Raw genomic sequence first — 21681 nt, forward strand, 5'->3', positions numbered from 1 at the left:
GATCCCTCCTGATAACATGGCCAAAGGATGTGAGACAGAGTTTAGCCATCTCACTTCTAAGGCGCATTCTAGCTGTCCTACTTCCAAGGCAGACTTGTTGGTTCTTCTGTCAGTCCATGGTATATTCAACATTCTTCTCCAACATCTTAATTCAAATGCATCAATTCTTCTTCAGTCTTCCTCACTAATTGCCCAGCTCTTGCAAGCATATGAAGCTACTGAAAATACTATGGCTTGGGTCAGGCACACCTAAGTCCTCAGAGTGAAATCTTTGCTTTTTAACACTTTACAGAGGTCTTTTGCAGCAGATCTGCAAAACATTGTTTGATTTCTTGACTGTTGCTTCCATGGGCAGTGATTGTGGATCCAAGTAAATGAAATCCTTGGGAGTTCTGGTGGTGTAATGCCTAAGGCATCTGACTGCTAACCAGAAGGCTGGGGGTTCAAACCTACCAGCCACTCCTTGGAAGGAAGATGGGGCAATCTACTTCTGCAGAGATACTGCCCTGGAAACCCAAGGAGGGGTCTCTATGAGTCGATTCGTCTCAATGGCAGTGAGTTTGTTTCTTTTTTGACAACTTCAATCTTTTCTTCATTTATCAAGATGTTGCTTATTGGTCCAGTTTTGAAAATTTTGTTTTCTTTATGTTGAGGTTTAATCTATATTGAAGGCTTTAATGATCTTCAGCAAAATTTTACTTGCATGTGATATTGTTCAATAATTTCTACATTCTGTTGGATCACCTTTCTTTGCAATGGCCACAAATATGAATCTGTCCCAGTTGGTTAAGTAGCTCTGGTGGGGCAACGGGTAGGGCATTTATTTAGCTGCTAACCAGAAGGTCAGTGATTCAAACCTACCAGCAGCTCTGCAGGAGGAAGATGAGGCAATCTACTTCTGTAAAGATTTACACAGCCTTGGAAACCCAATGGGGGCTCCTATGAGTCAGAATCAACTTAATGGCTGTGGGTTCCAGGTGATTGGCCCAGTAGCTGTCATCCAAATTTCTTCGCATAAACAAGTAAGCACCTCTATTGCTGCATCTGTTTGTTGAAACAATGGGTATTCCATCAATTCCTGAAGCCTAGTTTATCACCAATTCTTTCGATGCACCCTGGACTTCTTCCTTCAATACTGTTGGTTCTTGATCATATGCTACCTCCTGAAATGACTGAACATTGACTAATTCTTTTTGGTACAGTGACTCTGTACTCCTTGCATCTTCTTTTGGTGCTTCCTGCATTGTTCAGTATTTTTCCCCCATAGAATCTTTCCATATTGCAACTCGAAGCTTGAATTTTTTCTTCAGTTCTTTTAGCTACAGAAATGCTGAGTGTGTTCTTCTCTTTTGATTTTCTAACTCCAGGTCACCTGATAAATAAGTCAGCCTCAATAAATACTTGTTGACTGATCTACTTGGGGAGCTCTGGTGGCATAGTGCCTAAGGTGTTTGACTGCTAACCAGAGGCTGGCGGTTCAAACCCACTAGCCACTCCTTGGAAGGGAGGTTGGGTGATCTACTTCCACAGTGATACCACCTCAGAAACCCAAGGAGGGGTCACTATGAGTCGGATCCAACTTGACAGTGGTGAGGTTTTTTTTTGTCGTTGTGGCTATTGTTGTTGATCTAACATGGCTGAAGGCCTTATGTGATCTGACATCAATATATCAGTAGGACATAGTGAAAACCGGTTATGTTTTAGTTTTTACAATCTATTTTGAGTCTTTCTGCTAGGTTTGCTTAGCTAGTAGGGTATAAGCCAGGAGCTCATGGTACTTGGGAAGAAAGCCAGGCTGAGAATGGAGGCAGGGCTGAGATGGTGTGATGGTTAAAGTTGTGTGGCAACTTGACTGAGGCATGATTCTCAGTGGTTTAGCAGTTATGATATAGCCATCCTCCATGATAAGATCTGATATAATGTAATCACCTCCATGATGAATCTACTATGATCAGCCAATCAGCTAAAAATGACTTTCCTCAGGGATGTGGCCTGCTTCCAATATGGACATCCTAGCTAAGATCTCTGGCTTTCTGCTAAATGTGGATCCTGTATCTGGTTCATCATAATCTCCAGTTCCTGGACTTGCAACAGTGTGCTGCCATATTGCCTGTCAATCTTAGGACTCTTGCCTTTGCAGCTTATGAGCCCACAGCCTGCCATCTTACCTGCTGATCTTGGATTCATCAGCCTCCAAAGCCAACAGCCTGCTATATTGCCTGGTGATCTTGGGTTTGTCATCCCCTGCAGTTACATGAGTCAGGAGAAGCTTCCAGCTTGACATCTGACCCATGGACTTGGGACTTACATGTAAATAAGCTTCACTAGTTTTTCTTCTCTAGAGAACCCAGACTAAGATAGATGGTGAGAGGCAGATCCCTGATGCCATTACTGGAGGCCCTGGATCCATTTGTGCCTGAGTACACTTCTCCTTTTGGCCTTTTAAGCAACATACAGCAATGTATTTATTTGTTTTATGCACTTTGTATTGGGTTCTGGTAACTGTGACTAGAAGATTCATGACCAACAGACTACTTCTGTAGTTTCACTTCTCATCATATGTATCAGTTAGGAATTGTGATCATCTGTTAAACTGAAAAAAAAATGTATGGAATAAATAAATTAAGGAGTCCATTTTTGCCATGTAATAAGAATATGAGGGATAAGTAGTACTGGCCACAGATAGTGGTTCCATGGTTCTATTAAAAGCCCAGGCTTCTTCTATCTTATTTTTTCATTGATCCTAAACATGTGCTTATTACTTTCTATTGGTTGATCGACCTGCAGCATTGAGTCCTAGTTCTGGGCAGGAAGAACGGGAAGGACAAAAGGCAAGAGACATGTACTAGCAAAGTCTAACCACTAATCTCCTTGAAGGAAATTACACAGAAATCCTCAGAACATCTCTTCATTAGATTTTATTGGCCAAAGTTTTGTCACAGGGCCACCCTTCTTTTCAAAAAAGAGAAATATAATTTCCTTTTAGCTAGATAAAAAGAATCTGCAACCACAACTGGGGATTTGTTAGGAAGAAAACATAAAGGCTACTGAGTAAGGAACTTGAAGTCTCCTTAACTGTCCACCCCTTATCCAGCAAACATCCATATGCATCACTCCCCACACAGAACACATTCATCCTTTCACAAAAGAGACAACCCCAAAGTCTCATCTGTTCAAAATATAGAACTTCTGGGTATTGTGCATTCTCTTCAGCTGGTCCGAGTATGTCTTCTCATCCTTCTCATGATCTAAATTAAAATATAATGTACTCACTATCAACACACCCAATATTCAAGAGCACAAAGGAACCAGATAACCAGAAAGAACTCCTATTTTGAAAAGTAGAGCCTGAGGCACACATAGATGTCACAGGTCCATAGACATTATCAAATCTAACTGAATAGGAATAGCACAATTCTTTTTCCTGAGAATGGAAGAAGTTTAATGGTTAGCAACACCATTCTCTTTTCTGAGAAGAGATCCCTTGCCCGTTACTTTCCATTACCTTTCTCTGTGTCCATTGAAAGGTTCTTCCTTGCCCATCTCTCTCTCTGGTCTCATCTGAGGTAGAATTGGAGAGGATGAGCTTGGACTTGAGGAGTTTTTAGAAGTTTAACTGCTCAAGGTTTCAATAGCCATAGTATATTCCAAGTCACAGCTTGGGAAACTGGCAATATATTTCCCCCAAAAGGCTGTTATTGTTAGTTGCCATTAAGTCGGCTCCAACTCATGGCAGCTTCATGTCTAACAGAACAAAACTTTGCCTGGTCTTGGCCATCTTCATGGTCAGTGGTATGTCAACGTCCACTGTGGTGGCTGTTGTGTACTGCCTTTGAACCTAGGAACTCATCTTCCAGTACCATGTCGGACAATATTCTGTTACAATCCATAAGTTTTTCATTGGCTACTTTTTGGAAGTTAATCGCTAGGCTTTCTTTCCTGACCTTTGTCTGGGAGTGTCACTGAAACTTCTCCACCATGGATGACCCTACTGGTATTTGAAATACTGTGGACAAGGCCTCCAGCATCATAGCAACATACAAGTCACTACAGTCTGACAAACTGACAAATGGATGGCGGCCAAAATACTAGTAGGCACAAACATGTTCAGGTTACTTCAGTGTGAGAGTACTCATGGCCAAACATCTTGTCTGGGCGTAATATTCAAGTCATGCTAACCCCACATTACAGTTCACAGCCCAGCCATATTAAACTTTGTCCATTCCCTCAAACTCACCATGCACCAGGGCTTTGAAAATGCTAGTCCAACTGCCTGGAACACAGTTTCTCCTGCTCTTCATTTGGCACCTTACTCATCCTGTAGGGCTCAGCTTACGAGGTCTTCTTGATGATCCTCAGTGATATTAAGTGTCCCAATCTGCACTTCCCCTATGGTAGCATTTACCAGCCCTTCTTTGTTGTCTTAGCTAGAGTTCCCAAGAGCAGAGCCTGGGGCAGGGATTCAGAGGCATATGATTCACTGAGGGAGTGATCTTTAAGACAAATCTGTAAGGGATTATGGGGAACAGGATAGGGAAAGGCTGTGATTCTCAAAATGTGCTTCTCCAGAGCAACAGCTGTTAGATTACCTGGGAACTTGACGGAAATGAAAATAGATAGAAACTCTGAGGGTGCGGCCCAGTCATTTGTCTTTTACCAAACTCTGCAGGTGATTCTGATACAAGCTGAAGTTTGAGGATCACCAAAACCAAACCCACTGGCCTCGAGTCGATTCCAACTCATAGTGACCCTATGGAACAGAGTAGATCTGCCCCCTAGGCTTTCCAGGGCTAACAATCTTTACGGAAGCAGACTGCCTTCTCCCCCAGAGAGGCTGGTGGGTTTGAACCACTGATCTTTTGATTAGCAGCTTAAGCTTTAACCATTGTACCATCAGAACTCTTCTTGAGGATTACAGAAAAAGGGGAAAAAGTCAAGCAAACATGTAGTCTCAGGTAAATTGTAGCCTTCACCTGATCCGTGGGGCAATCTGGGTCATGTATTACCCCTTTGAATTGTTGTCCTTTCTTCTGACAAGAGGACAGCCTTTGAGAAGGTCATATTTGAGCTGAGATATGAATGAAATGAGAAACTGAACCATGAGAATATCTGGTGGTAGCAACTCTTATGTAAATTTGAAATGATTTCAAAATTAAATGCTTTTATAGAAAGGATATCTCTGGAAAAAGTATTCCAAGCACAAAGAATGGATGAATCACAGGAGACACCTGGCATTTCTGCACTGATAAAGCCGGAAGGGGTTAGAAAAGACAGACAGGTGGCATGCGGCTTACTGTTTTCATTTATTTTTGTAAATTAACTTTAAACATCTATCAACATATATGTCCACATGATTTTTAAAAATCAAATATTGCACAAAGGACTATAGTGAAAAGCAGCTATTCTTGTCCCACTCTGTCCTTCTTCCCCAGGGTAACCACAGTTACTATTTCTTAGTTTAACTCACTTCACCCCAATCCCTCCTCTTCTCTTCTCCAAATAGAGTTGTAGAATAGTTTTAGTTCCTTCAGTGGTTATCTTTATAACTTTCCATGATACATTCAACCTTCTAGTTTTCCTCTCATCAACCATAGATAATATCTCTTGATTGTTCTCTTTGAAATATCAGGGTGTCACAGCTCCACCTTGCCTATCTTCTCGACCTTTCCTCCACCTTCCTACCACCCGACTTCTCTCATTGTTCCAGACAGTAGGTATAAAATTTGCAAGAGAGCGCATAGGGCTTAAGTTTAAATAATGATGTGAGGAGGTGGTTTATAACCATGTGATTTTTTCCCCCCTACAGGTTGACTCTAAAAGTAGAAAACTTACAGGTAGACAATAATGAAAACATTAGAGGGAATTTCAAGATGGCAGAGACTACACTACTGGCCATGTATACTTGGTTTTCATCATCTCCTTGACTTAACACAATGTGAGTACCCTGACCTCAGAAGAGCTTTTCTCTTTTAACCTAAGCCCCAGCCTCCTCCCTTGGAAGAATACAGACAGTAGGTGAGTCTGGTTCTGTACTACTGACACCCCAGCCCAGGCCCACTTCTAGCAAAGGACTCCAATCTCTTTTGGGCCTCAAAGTCTACCATGTTGTCTTCTCATTCACAAACACTTTTTCCTGCTGAGCCCATGAACATCACCAGAATGGCTCCAAAGGTGAACCAAGTAGACTATTTGGAAGTGTCACAGGAATTCCTCCCTTCTCTGAGGCCTTTCCACCATTCCCTAACTCTTAGGGGCTGGTCTTGGTAGACATGTTTAGATTACATGGCCCTGCCTTCTTGATCACGGCTGACTGAGCAGTAAACAGCACACAACCCAAGCTCAGACAATCAGATCATTTCTTCTAGAAATTTTGAATTGGTACTGAAACTGCCCATTTTGATCTGGATTGGTTTCTTGAATAAAGATGACATAAAAACTTAAAATCTAGCTTTTACTTTGAAAACCAAAGAGCAGAGGAGGCCAAAATTAATTAATTAATTAATTAAAAATAAATGAAAAGAAGTACAGATGAAAAATGTAATGACTCCCAAGGCTCCTAATGGTTTTTATTTCCTGCTTCCAGCTCCTTGGTGAGGCCTGATTATATCTTTGCCCTTCCAACCAAACCAAACCAACTGCCATCAAGTCATTCTGACTCATAGCAACCCCCAGAGCATTTTTAAGGCTACCAATCTTCACAGAAGCAGACTGCTTCCTCTTTATCCCACAGAGTGTCCAGTGGATTCAAACCACTAACCTTCTGGTTAGTAGCCAAATGCCTTAACAACTGTGCCACCAGAGCATCTCATCTTTGCCCTTAGGTTCCTTCAAACACCCTCATGTCTTTGTAGCAAATTCCCCTTTTCCTGAGCTAGCTCCACTGCATTTCTGCTGCTTACAGCCAAAGTGTACTAATGAAATACTCCTTACTCTACGGATCTATGGGATTCTTGTGGATGGAAACCACATCTTTGTACCCTCCCGAGTGCTGAGCAGACCATCCTACACATAGGTCCTCAAGAAGCATTTATTGAACTGAATCAGCTGTCAGTAAATGACACAACCACATTCAAGGCCCTGACCCTCCTGAGGTGAGAGGAGCTCTGACAAATGGAGGGCGAGTACAAGAAGGCGCACGTGGACACACTGGGCCAGCCACTGCACTAGCTAAGAGCTCAACAGAGGGAAAATAGCCTTTATAAGAGAATCAAACGTCAGCTGTCTGAGTGGTTCCCAGTATCCTGCCAGATGAATAGGATCAGAGAGGGTCATCATCAGACACACAGGACAAGCCTGACTCCATGAGAAAAAGCAGTGAGAGTGCTTTGAATACCTTGGGTCCCTAACTGAGCCGGTGGAAAAGCCCTCTAGTGGTGAAAATGAGCGATTAGATCTAGGCTTAGAAACGAATTCTACGTACCCATGTACACACACCTACACATTCAATTGAATGAAAGGATGAGGTCACCCCCTAGTAAGCAGGGAGGCATCATCAGGAACTAACTGATGGCCTCCCTGCCCCCTCACTCCCACTCCAGTCAGGTGTTCTGACTTGCTCCAGATGTAGGTTCGGGACTTCCCACACTCTGTGATCAGCACTGGCTCTGGGGAGGAATTACACAGGGTAAGGCTCAGTATAAAGCTCTATTCTTACCCCGTGTGTTACTTTCTCTTCTTCAAATTAATTGCCCACATCCTGACCCAGAATTGTCACATTCATCTACATGAGCTCCTGCCTCTCTCCCACTGTCCCAGCTGGAGGCCCATTCCTTGGGCTTCACCTCCTGGGTACCACCCCCTGCCTTTCTGAGTTTTTAAGGTGGTGGAACTGAGGGGGTAGGGATGGAGCTGTTCCTGTTTTACTGAGGATCTGATGAATGGAGTGACTGGGGGAGGGAGAGATGCTCTCTCTGAGCCCAAAGCACACTGAGCTTTCCTCAACATGTCCAGCTTCAAGAGCAGTCCTTTTTACTCCTATTGGATTAAGGAGAAACCATCCAGCTCCTCTGAAGGCTGTTTTGGTCACTGTTAATTATTTCATATTACTACATTTCTGAGAGTGGGAAGGGAAAGTTTCACTAATTTAAAAAAAAAAAAAAAGATGCTCAGGCAGACCAACTTCACTGCCAGGTCTTTTTCCTGAAATAATAATAATAGGACAGAACATTTTATTGAGAAGCAATTTTTCCTTTTAGGGAAAAAACCCTACTAAGTAACTTGTACAAAGTCTTGTACACCTTTGCCCATTATCTCCTGTCATTTTTCTGAGTAGGGCTAAGCTGTGGCCCTTCCTTCTACTTTAGATATTAGGTAAAATTTCAGTATTCTACTTCCTGCCCACAAGTCAGCATTTGTGAACCATGAAACATGCATATGCAACTAAATACTTGTGGATTGACACATCGACATATTCCAACCTACACTATGCCTACACACAGGTGTGCACACACACGTGCCCACAGCTACGCCTTTGCAACAAAAACCTTCATATGGCCCACAACACTTTGTGAAGGTATGGATCTATATTTACACAACACATTCACAGCACATTCAGAACTGATTACTAAATTGAGCACAGCACAGGTACACAATCAGACAAACTCACACTGGAACCTACTCATTCCAACCTGTGCATGCACTTACAAGGCACACCCAGCACCAAGAACCAAGTCTTTCAGTGAATTTCATGGCAGAATAAAAGTAGCAAGGTTACCTGGAAGTTGTAAGTTGCACTTGAAAACAACTCTTTGATATGTTGCTGCTACTCAGTCACCTGAATAGAAGTGTTTAGAGATGGCACCACAGGAGTATGTGTGTCCATGATTATCTCCCATTACATATTTTGCTCAGTTAACTAACATTCAAACATTGTAGTTGTGGACACATCAAGGACTGTAGAAACAACTCAAACAGCTTCAGCTCCCAATACCCAACACTGGTCATCAGTCACATCATGCTCTAGGGGAAAATAATAAGCAAGGAAATTCTGTGGGCTGTCCTTAGTCAGTTCGGTGTGTCCCTATGTGTAAGCCAGAAGCCCAGTCTCTGCCGGGTCCACCCCAATTCATGACAATCACATTTGTCAGAGTAGAACTATGGTCCATCGGGTTTTCAAAGGTTAATTTTTCAGAAGTAGATCACCAAAACTTTCTTTAGAGGCACCTCTGAGTGGATTCAAACCTCTCACTTTTGAGTCAATAGGCGAGCACAATAGGCATGTGTCCCACCCAGGACTCCATGTGCAGAACAGATAGTACTAAAATGCTAGTCAGTGCTGATCTTTTGCCACGTGGCCCTTTCCAAGGGACAGTCTCATGAGCTTTCAGGTGTGCAATGTCATTTGCACTTTGGACTGACAAAGGGAGCAGACCTAAGTCCCCCTGCCTCACGGTCTGACTTAGACAAAACTGTTAACAAAGAAGCCTACTAGGGACCTTGGGAAAGGATCTGATATTCTCAGCGACTCCCCACCTTTCATCCATCACACCCTCAAATGCAACAGTGTTGAAATATGTATGAGGTGTATTCACAGGCCACGATCTCACATGCTCTGCCCAGAGTCCCTGCGACGTATGCAGCAAAGTCTGTAGACATGGAGCTCTTGGGTCTTTTAGGAATACACGATCATCATGTGTGTGAACAGTTCCGGGTCTAATCTGAGCACGTTGTCTCCGGTGTAAACCACAGCTCCGGAGAAAGGAGGGTAGACATATTGGTTTGTTTTCTGGGGAATCAAATGGAGACAGACTATACACAGATGCGCCTGTGACAACACTTTTTGCCCGCCCAAGTGAACCACGGAACTGTCGCCCGGATCCGCCGGTCCCTTTAAGAAGACTGGCCTTTCGGGGTTTCTCCCTCCTCAGAGGGCTCCAGAGGCGCCCGCAGCAAAAGGCAAACTTGCCCGGCTCATTGGGTGGGAGCTGAGAGCGCGCCAGAGTGCGCTGCGGGCCTCTTTCCCCTTCCCCTTTCCTTAACCCTTCCCGGAGCGGAGGGGCAGAGGCGTGCTGCACCGCCGAGGAGCTGGGGCGCGGACTGCCCTGGGCTCCCGAAACTTTGCGCGGAGCGTGGGCTTGACTGGGCACAGCCAAGCCGGCTGGCTAGCCTGGGAAGCGACGTGGGGAAAGGGGGTGGGCAGTCCCTTCAACATCCCAGGTCTCCAGCCCCGGCGCTAGAAGGGCGGAGGTGCAACAGCGGCAGCGGAGCTGTCCCTTCAGCACCACGGACCTTACAGCCTGGGCGTTGGGGAGGCGGAGGCGGGGCAACAGGCGGGGAGCTGTCCTTTCAGCACCGCAGACCTTTGCCCTCGGATGAAAGCACCCGGCCCCCGCCCCAGGACTCCGTCTTTTCACCAGTTTGAGCGGGGGTGTCGGGAGCAGGCGGAGAGCTTTCCTGGGAGGCTGGGGTGAACACTCTTCTCAGCGGCTCGCCTCCTAGCAGTGCTATTTTTTGCCATCCGCCCTCACCCCCAGCACACGCGCTCGCACACACACGCACGCACGCACACACACAGACCTCTCTGGATTTCTTTGCCTTGAGTCTCCCGGGGCTGTGGGGAGCCAGGCTCATCTCAAACCGAGCTGGCAGCTCCAGGCACCGGAGCCATGCCCTGCACGGACTCTCATCCTTATCAAGCTCGTGAGGAATGAAAGGAACCCAGGGATCTTCAGAAGGCAGCAGTGATGTGGACCATTCCCCTGGAGTCTGCACCCTTCCGAGGGCCATAGACGATCCAGGGAACTGGCGAGAGCTCCAGACAGGAAATCCCAGCTCTGCAAAAGTCCCCGTGGATGCTGACAAAAGGAAACCCGAATTGTTGGAAGAGCCTGCCCTAGGTTACCCAGCTGCAGAGTGATTTTCCCCTCTGGCCCTAACCTTCCCCTCCAACTCCCAGCCGACCAGAGTACCATGAAGAATTATGAGAATGTGTGACAGAGGTATCCAGATGTTGATCACTACTGTGGGAGCCTTTGCAGCTTTTAGTTTAATGACCATTGCAGTGGGCACGGACTACTGGTTGTATTCCAGAGGTGTGTGCAGGACTAAATCTACAAGTGATAATGAAACCAGCAGGAAGAATGAAGAAGTAATGACCCATTCAGGGCTCTGGAGGACCTGCTGCCTAGAAGGTATTTACAAATTCCTCTCAATAGCTCCAAATCATTTATTTTCTGCGATTCTGGTGGGTGTTTGGGGACATGGGGGCGGTGATGGGGGAAGAGAAAGAGTTCCGACTATTGCTGAGAATGTGCAGGTGTCCAGACTCTGTTCCTAGCAAGACTGATGCTGCGTGGGATGAAGGGGTTGGGTTCTGTCGATTGTTTTTGGTATAAGCTTCATGAGAATGAGATTACTTGGCACTCTAGCTAGCTTATGCAGTTGAGAAAAGTCTTAACATCCAAAATCTTCAGATCCAAAATCCCTAGGCATATTGTGAACTGCTTGGCTCTCTGGCTTATGATGGGGTCTTTAGCTTTGCTTGTGTTGAATCTCAGTGGGCATAGGAAGGAAGGGAGGGAGAAAGGTGGAGGAGGAGAAAGAGAGAAGGAGAGGATCCCTGACCTGGCCTGGCATCCTCTGAGCTATTGCCTTATTTCTCAATGTTGGTCATCTTACCAGTTTCTTCTGAGTTTGGTCTAACTAGATATTTTCATGAACTTCCATTGCCTAACACTTCCAGGGTAACATCAGATCCCCTCCCCTCCTCACACACATATGGTAAGAAATCTTCCTTATGAATACATATTGCACTGTTTTGGATCAGAACAAAACTGAAGTCTTGGTATTCAGTATCCACTTCTTTCCTGCATCATCTCCCCAAACCCAAGAGATCTATTTCCATAAGACTGATATGCCCAGAATTGAAGAGTATACTTAATTTTTATTCTAAAAATTAGAGGATTCATTCTAAATTATAATGAAGACAGACCTGTTTTAGAATTTAAAGTCCTTAGGTAGCCTGCCTCACTACTACACTTGCTTTCACCACCCTGGGAGTCACTCTCAGCATCACTGGGCAATGCCTGGATGTCTGTGGGAGTAATCAGAAAGATAAAGAAGAAATTCAAAGCTCTGGGGAGCCTGACAGTCTGAGGGAAGTCACCGGATGAGAGAGGCAATAGGGAGTTTTCTCAGGTTTCTGAGGAATCACAGTGATGGGCAAGGAGCTCTGGGTTTCCTCCCTGCTCCTTTCTCCTGCTTGTCACTGGTTCTTCACACCTGCATTCCCACTGGCTGGCATTTGTCAGGGTTTCTTGGGAACTTGCATTTATGTAAATCGCTTAGGAAATCATGCTATTACATCACTTGCCAGTGTAATATTGCATCATTCCCTGGCCATCTGCCCGTGTCCTGACACCCTGAACAACTGCCTCCTGACTGTAGCACTACTACCATTGATTTCATTCCCATTGCAAATTTGCAACTGGTGGGAAGCCCAGGTGTGAAAGGATTACTTTAACTGCATCCAGGGCCCCTGTGTTTGACGTCAGAAGATCTGAGTAATGTCATAAACTACCTGTGTGACCTTGGCTGAGACATTCAAGCTTTCAGTTTATTATGTGGGAAATTATAAGTTGGGATTAGGTGGGCTTGAATTAGTACTATCCCAAAACTCATACGGTATCCAGCACAGTGACAGAAATTCTATAATAATTCTAAAAATTGATGAAAATAGTATTTGTAATCATCTGTGATCAGATATGATGAAGTCATTTAATCACCTTAGAAAATTTTGAGAATTTCTCTGTCTCTATTGACAACAAGGAGTTGAACTATCCTTTTAAGGCTGTGACTTGGAGAATGTTTTGATGTCTACATGGTTCTAGGAAGGACATAAAAAACCTGAAGTGTCTCCCAAGTGAAAATGGCATAGATTTATACCATGTTTCAGTTATTTCCAATTCTTCTGCCTCTTGAAACTAAACCTGGGAATGCAAAATTAACACTATTGTTGGCTTCCTCTATAATGCCCTTAAATAAACACACACACCAGAGAAGTAGTGGGACCTAAAATTCCTAAACCCTTGTTCAGAATTTCTCAACTGATGGTTGAATCCAACATCATGCCTTACACTTACAATTTGTATAAGGAATTGGAACTCCCCTTGGGCATTCTGGGCCATAGTGGGAACAGTGAGAAAGTGAATTAAGAAGGAATTGGCTAAATTCAAGATGTGTCCTTGGGCAGTTGAATTATTTTGGGAAAAAAAAAAATCTGTTGCTGTCTCTATAAAATTTGGCTCAGCTATTTTTTGGTTACCTTTACTGGAATATTAAATACAGTCAGTTGCACAAATCCTAATGAATTGCAAGGAATTTTTAGCTATATAATCAGCATCCAGATGAACCTGGCTGAAATTGGAAGCCAAAATTCTTCTTCATGTACTGAATACATCAAGGAATTTGCAGGAGCCTTTGATTTCTGCCTGGGAAGACACATGCAGTAGGCCACATCCATCCTAGACATTTTCATCCTTTGCTGGAGTGAAGGTTTATAGACATCTCCCATTCAGCATCTCCTGCCTCTCCCAGAGCCTCAACACTCTCATACTTTTTATTTCACTTCTTTGTTTTCCAAACAATTTCTACATGTATAATTCAGTGGCATGGATTCCGTTCTCTGTCATGCAACCATTATCACTATTCTTTTTCCAATTATTCCAGCTGTTAAACCCAAGGGCCCCCAATTATTCCACGGCTATTAAACTCAAGGACCCCAGGCAAAAACTCCCCCTTTCCCTTTTGCTCCCACCCCTGGTAGCCACTAATAACCTTTGGTTTCTATGTATTTGCTGATTTCATAGAAGTGAGACCGTACAGTACTTGTCCTTCTGTGACTGACTTCAGCATGATGTCAAGGTACCTCCGAGTTGTGGCATGCATCAGGAACCCCCATACTTTTTAAGAGCCATGAGAGGATGTGGCTATTTTGCCCCAAAGAAGAGCATGCTCAGGGAGGACACGACAGCTGCCTGCAAATACCTGAAGGGCTGTCAGACAGAAGAGAGAGTTGGAATGCTCTGTGTGGCCTTCGGGGGTAGAAGGAGGAACTAGAGGGTAGAAGCAAACAGGTTTTACCTCCATATAAATAACTATGCAAATGGAATAGGGAGCTTTAGGAGGCAGTGAATTCTACACTATGGAAGATATTCTGACATAAAACCAAACCAAACTCACTGAATCACTTGTTCTTAAACTTGGCTAATCATCAAAATCACATGAGGAACTTTGGAAAAAAAAAAAAAATCATACTTAGATTCTTTGTTTCCCTAATTCTGGGGTGGTGTCTAGAATCTGAATTTTTTAAGAACTCCCCCAAGCAACTGTGATATTAGAGCCAATATGTATTGAGCACTTGCAATGGGCCTGGGGTGTCTGTGTGTGTTAAGGAGGAGATGCCCCTGAGGAAATGTGCACCCCATATGGACCAATATTCTCAAGTGAGAGAAAGGATGTTTCCAATTTTCACTTCTATCACCCACGAATGTCACTCACGTGTAGCACTTACCATGTGGTAGCACTGGTTGAAGAATGTTTAAATATTAGCTTGTCCTCTCCCCAGGGCTCGTTATTACCCTCTCTGTACAGGTGAGGAAACTGGGGCCTGGAGAAGTTCTATCATTTGCCCAAGACCACACACTTAAAAGGAGCCGAGCTAGGATGTGAACCCAGGAAATCCTTGGTCTTAGCCATACTGCCTCTCCCAGAGTTTGCTAGAGAATGTTAAACATGGATGGTTTGTAACTGGTACAAACGTTAGCTCGTGAGAATGTTGAGACACATGACATTTTCCATTCTGAAGGCCCAGATCTCAACCCACTCAAGATGCCTGTGCAGTGTCTGCAGCCACAGGAGCAACCAGACACTACAATCTCAGGAGCAGTAAAGGACATACCCTGAATGAGAAAACAATCGACCTATGTAGAGATACCCACACTGAGAAACCCAAAGGAATGCCTACTCATTATCTGCAAGGCATGCAAGGCATCCACAGAGTGCAGCCCCAACCTGCTGTGTGTTTTCAATGGCAGTGTGTGAATTTGAATGAGAATGTGTTCAGTATGTGACTGAACATTTTCATTGAGAAAAGCTCTTGAAGTCCTGGATACAATCAAAGCCCTGTATTCAGAAAAAAACTCCACTGGCCTAGCAGCAAGGAACCCTGTCACTAACAGTTATGTGAATTGTGCATGTAACTTATCTCCTTTGGACTTCAGTTTATCCAGTTCTAAAATGAGAGCTCTGGATGACTTAGGGAGTAACAAACGCAACTGTCTACAGGGAATAGGCAGGGAATGTAAAGTGTGAAACAAGAATTTCAAAGTCACCTTAACTCAATTCTATGGGGGGAAAAACAGCAATACATATAAGGAAATGAATGGTAACTGATACTTGATTTCAGCATGGGGACAATAGGGCATAGTGGGGACTGTGGTAAATTCAACAGCACAAGCCCCATCTAAAGAGCAACTCTTACTTGACTGGAGTTTATTTTGACCCCAAGGAAATGTGCACCACATATGGCCCAATATTCCAAGTACATAAAATACAGGCCAGATCCACATTTTCATGCAAAATCTCGATTTTAAAAAACATATTGGCAACTAATTCAACTTTTTTAAAATACTATCAGCCAAACTACACTCACCTTGTAATTAAACGTGGCCCATAGGTCACTAGTTTTGAGCCCTAGAAATGATCTAAAAGGCATTTTGATCCAAATTTTAGATATTTTCACACTTGATTCTTGAATTGCTCTCTGTTAGTCAATAATTACTTTTTTGGATTATTAAAAAATTATCTACTAAGAAAAGAAAGCCCTTTTAGAATTTCAGGATGAGGAACTAAAAATCAAGGAAAAGAAGTTCAACAAACTGCTATTTCTGCTACAGATGGGCCCAGATGACACCAAACATCTGGCTGAAAAACTGAAAAAATTAGTCATTAGAAGTTCCCCCATATTTCCAAATCTCCAGATGGTTGACTCTTTTCAGCCAGATGGGGTTCTAGCTTTATTTATGTATTCAGAAGTCTTTGGGGGAAGCTGCAAGGATGTGACTGAAGATGGGGTTAAGAGAAGAACATAATATTTGTTGAGCATTTTCTATGTGCCAACCCTGTGTTAGATGTGTTCACATATGTTTCCTATCTCCTATCCCCCCGGTTCAATATAAATTCTGTGAGGGCAGAGATTCTTGTCTATTTGGGGGACTGCTACATCCCTAGAGCTCAAAAACAGTGCCACGTAGTTCTTTCCATCCCTCCAGTCCTGGCTTTACTGTGGCATCTTTCTTAGATGGGGGTACAGAAGGCACCAGAACTCTTACTGTCTTCCCGACTCCTGACCTTCTCCTTGTTCCTTTCCTTTCACTCTTTCTCCTAACTCTTAAGGCTCAAGAAAAAGAAAGGAAAAATAGGCAGGATGTAGTCTTAAGGCAGGATGAGAGTGAGTAGCCACAGTTGGCAGTATGATTGTTTGTGGGGCTGGTCAGGATAGGAGATGAGGTAGTGGATGGTATGTGAGTATGACTAACATTCAACCAGAACATAATCGTGCAACCATACCAGTGGTTAAAATATTGAAATACTTCTCTATGTGTTGGCAAAGAACATCAGGTTGAAGACCCTTAACTACTCCCCCTCACCACTGCAGCTACCCTAGCTTCTCCTGGGACATCCCAGACCTCCCTAAGATCTGTCAAGTAAAGGGTTATGACCTGGCACAGGAGAAGCCACCATGTCTCTACCCCAGCCTTATGCTAGCATCCTTTCTGACTAGCTGGTCTTGGTCCCTAAACCAAAACCCAACCTACTGCCATTGACTCGATTCTGACTTACAGCAACCTTACAGGACACAGTAGAACTGCCCCACAGTGTTTCCAAGGCTGTAAGTCTTTATGGAAGCAGACTGCCTCATCTTTCTCCTGTGAAGCAGCTGGTGGGTTCAAACTACCAACCTTTAGGTTAACAGTCCAATGCTTTAACCACAGTGCCACCAGAGCTCCTTGGTTTATGCCCTACTGGTTAAGTATTTTGAGTCTTATTATTATTAACTAATTGTGTTGCTATTGGTGGAAAGGACCTACTCCTCTTCTTTATTTCTCAAGCTCAGGCTTCTACTTCTGATTGATTGTAGGATTCCACCCACCTTAGGAGGCAGATGCTCTGAAAAGATCCCTATTCATTCCATCACCTGGAATTTTATCTTCTGGATTCGAATAAGGCGAGCAGCCTGAATTCCAAGATTGGGATACCAGTATAGATTATTAGAATAGGTGATTAGTGGAGGTTACCAGTGTGTGTTGAGTTAAAAAAAAAAAAAACTGCCATCAAGTTGATTCCAACTCACCGTCACCACACAGTAAAGTAGAACAGCACACAGGGTTTTCAAGGCTGTAATCTTTGTTGGAAGCAGATTGCCTCATCTTTTTCCCACACAGCAGCTGGTGGGTTTGAACCACTGACCTTCTGGTTAGCAGCCAAGCACTTACCCAGGGCTCCTCAAGAAAAAAATAAAACAAGGAAACAAGGGAGAATGAGAACTGAGTCCTTTTAATGTTCTCATAGAGCAGTGTCTAACAAGCTTACTGCAGGGGAATCTGATTCTCTAGGGGAGTGTAACATTGTTTGATCTTGCTTTTATTATAGATATGCATCCAGCTGCCATATAGTTAGATGTCACTTTGTAGAAAACTGGGAAGACGCACATGAATATATCACCGAGTAGAGGTGCACGTGATTTCTCTTCATCACAGCAGATAACCTCAGATGTTGTGGCCTCATTGTCCTCTAGGACATTAATCAGTTTGATATCTAATTTAATAATATTATTTCAGAATTTCTTTAACTGAAGAAATACACACATACATAATATATACCTATGCATATACACGTGTGTGTGTTTGTGTGTGCGTGTAAACCCATTTCCCTGTTTCCTTTATGGAAGCACACTGCCACATCTTTCTCCTGGTGGGTTCAAGCCATTAACCTCCCAGTAAGCAGCTAAGCACTTAACCACTGTGCCACCAGCGCTGTCCAATGAAGCCAGTTCTTCTGTGGTTAAGGAGACACCTGGAAAACTCCCCGGTTGTCTCTCTCCCCTCACTCTGGCTCCACCTATGACCATGCCAGAGTCCACTTTGTAAAGAGAAGCCCTGGAAACAAACTTGTCTTCCATGACTGATGAGAGACCAAGAAGACTACTTGCTAACAGCAGGGGCTTTGGGCTCGGGTGGCCTCGGAGTCTCACCTGAATCCTGCCATTCACTGGCTGTGAGCCCTTGGAAGTTCTTTAATCATTGAGCCTTGGTATCCGCACCTGTAAAATGGGAAAATAAAAGTAGACAATACTGTCAACTGTGTCTGTTTCAGTTCTTCTTGTAGCTCCTTTATACCTCTAAATAATATGTGGGCCATTAGTTCTTTTTTATTGTGCTAAAATATATATAACAAAATATTTGCCATTTTTACCATTTCACATGACAACTCAATGACTTTAAGTGCATTCACTGTGTCATGCAACCACCATCATGATCTGATGCCAATTTTTTTCATCACCCTTAACAGAAACTCAGTGCCCACTAAGCAATGACTCCTTTCTCCCTCGATAATTACTAATAAACTTTGGTCTCTCTGCATTCACCTATTATAGATATTTCATGCAAGTAGGATCATATAATATTTGTCCTTTTGTGTCTGAATTATTTCACTCTGCATAATGTTTCAAGATTCACCCATACCGTAGCATGAACTTCATTTCTCTTTATGGTTGAATAATATTCCATTATAGGGATGGATACACCACTCTCTGTTCACCCATTCATCTATTGATAGACCTTTTGACTATTGTTTCCACCTTCTGGCTATTGTGAATGATGCTGCAATGAACATTGGGTACAAGTATCTGTTTGACTCCCTGCTTTCAGTTCTTCTGGGTGTATACCTAGGAGTAGGATTGCTGGGTCATATGGTAATTCTATTCTTAACTTTTTGAGGCCCCTCCGATCTATTTTCCACACCAACTGCACCATTTTACAATCCCACGAGCCAGGAAGAAGGGTTTCCAGTTCTCCACATCCTCACTGATGTTAGTTCTGGCTTCATTCATTCTAGACAGTATCTCTTGGCTTCCTTCTAAGACAAATGATAAGTTAGCACGCTTCCATCATTTCTCTCCTCCATTTCTCCTCCATATTTCTAGCTCCTCGATGGGTTACCTGTGGCTTCAAGAAGAGTCATTCATAAATATTGAAGGTGCCTAGAACAAAGAGAGACTGGCACCTGATTCCTGATTTGAGCATTTGCTTGGTGGCTCGTCTGCTCGTGTGCCTACCTCAGCAAGGGAGCTGGAGAGAAACAGCAGGGCTGAGAGAGGGAACCCCAATGGGGCAGCCTGTTTGGAGTAGCAAGATTTTGTAAGTTGAATAGATCTGGTAGACGAAAGCTGAGAGAGAGAAGCTCATTAAGCAAGAAAACCCTAGCTGAGACTGTATTAAGTTTGCATATTGTGGCCTGACCTAGGAGTGAAACAGGGGCTGAAAGTCTACCTGTGCTTCACTCACCGAAACATACACCTGAGTCCAGCACTGTGTCCATCCAAAGAAAGGGGGGGCCTTTTATAAATATTGATAACATACTGTATGGGCCAGCTGCAGTCCCCAGTATTGCGAGGCAATGAATTGCTAATGATGGGAGTCCAAGTGGAAAGGAAGCAGGTGGACCAGAAACAGATGGAAAGTGCGCAGTGGGAAGGCTCCACCAAGACCAGACCCAACCCACTGCTGTTGAGTTGATTCCTTTTCACAATGACCTCATACATCACAGAGGAGAACTGCTCTGCAGGGTATTCTTGGCTGTAATCTCTGTGAAAGGAGATCACCCCGCCTTTCTTCTGCAGCTCCACTGGTTAGATTCAAACCACCAACCCTCAGGTTAGTAACAAACCAAAAAAAAAAAAACAAACAAACAAACTCACTTCCATCAAGTCGATTCCAACTCACAGCAACCCCCACTGGGTTTCTGAGATGGTAAATCTTTATGGAAGTAGATGACCCCATCTTCTTTTGGTGTAGCAGCTGGTAGGTTTGAACCGCCAACCTTCTGGTTAGCAGTCAAATGCCTCAGACACTGCACCATCAGCTCCTAGCTGAGTGCAACATCATTTATGCCACCTAGGGGCCTGTAAGGGCCCCCAGGGCCCTCCAATAACCCACTATGTGTCTACACAAGAGAGCAGACGTGCAGATGTCTGCCTCACAGAAAACACTGACAATCAGTGTCAGCTGGAGAAGCCATTGCAAGAAACAAAAAAGGTCTGCAACCTTACTCAGGTGAGTAGCATTTTGGCTTTTTCTTTCTTCCTGCTCCCTGCCACAATGTAATGTAGGAGCTAGGATCTAAAAGAGGAGCAGGAGGGATGGACCTGTGATTCAGATACGTAGTTGGAAGTTTTACACGCAACCGGAAGTTTGACCAGTCAAAAATGAGTGGAAAGCTATGAAATCTTCTCAGAATATCACTAACAAAATGACGGTGTCATATAAAAGGGTTGAAAGCCAAAACAAAACTGTTGCATGTTTATACCCTATGAAGCTGAGACTCATCCATAAACAAGATACATGTCACCCATGCTTTGTCTCTAAGATTCTAAAAGGTGAAGACGCAATGGTGTGTATATTGCTATGCTGTGCAACTGTAACTGTATCTCAGGGGTTGGCAAACCACACTCCACGGGCCAAATCTGACCTGCTGCCTATTTTTAAGGCCCGTGGGATAAAAAGTGTTTTTTCTTTCAAAATTAATAGATTTTATTTTTTTTAGAGCCATTTAGGTTTTTAGAAAATTTAACAGATAGTACAAAAAATACAAAACTTATGAGTTTTGACCAATCCATAATGTCAAGGGGTATATCTGATACCATTACAGTATCACACAGAATCGTTTCAGTGCCCTGTGTTCTACATTCATCCCACGCCTTTTCTCCCACCCCAACCTCCTGGCAACCACTAATCTTTTCACTGCTTCTGTAGTTATGCCTTTTCCAGAATGTCAGATAGTTTGAATCATAAAGTGTGTACCTTTCACACTGGCTCCTTTTGCTTATCAGTATGCATTTACGCTTTTTAATGTCTTTTGGTAGCTTGGTAACTCATGTCTCTATCACTGAGTAACACTCCACTGTACGGATGCACCACAGTTTGTTTACCCATGCATACAGTGAAGGACATCTTGGTTGCCTTCAATTTTTGGCAATTAAGAATAGAGCTATTATACACACTCATACACAGGTCTTTATGTGGACATAAGATTTCAATTCGTTTGGGAAAATACCTAGGAGCACAATTGTTGGATCCTATGTTATGCTAGGGAGCTCTGGTGGTGTAGTGCCTGAGGCATTTGCTAACCAAAAGGCTGGCGGTTCAAACCTCGGACGGAAGATTGGGCAATCTACTTCCTCAGTGATACTGCCTTGGAAACCCAAAGAAGGGCCGCTATGAGTTGGATCCAACTCGACGGCAGTTAGTTTGGTTTTTGTTTTTGGGTGTTATGCCTAAAGGAGCTCTGATGATGTAGTGCCTAAGGCATTTCACTGCTAACCAGAAGGTTGGCAGTTCAAACCCACCAGCCACTCCATGGAAAGAAGACTGGGCAATCTGCTTCTGTAAATATTTACCACCTTGG

The 21681-nt window shown here is 43.6% G+C and overlaps 1 protein-coding gene across 1 annotated transcript in view; it reads left to right on the forward strand.

Moving 5' to 3' along the window:
• Positions 1-10918: 10918 nt before the first annotated feature.
• Positions 10919-21681, forward strand: part of CACNG3 (calcium voltage-gated channel auxiliary subunit gamma 3) — a 162551-nt gene continuing 151788 nt past the window's right edge. The window contains exon 1 of the mRNA XM_007951797.2: positions 10919-11129. Coding sequence (XP_007949988.1) covers positions 10919-11129 — 211 coding nt within the window. The remainder of the gene's footprint in view (positions 11130-21681) is intronic.

The sequence above is a fragment of the Orycteropus afer genome, unplaced genomic scaffold (assembly GCF_000298275.1).
Source record: "Orycteropus afer afer isolate SDZICR_OR568_19922 unplaced genomic scaffold, OryAfe1.0 scaffold00312, whole genome shotgun sequence".
In the NCBI taxonomy this organism is placed as follows: Eukaryota; Metazoa; Chordata; class Mammalia; order Tubulidentata; family Orycteropodidae; genus Orycteropus; species Orycteropus afer.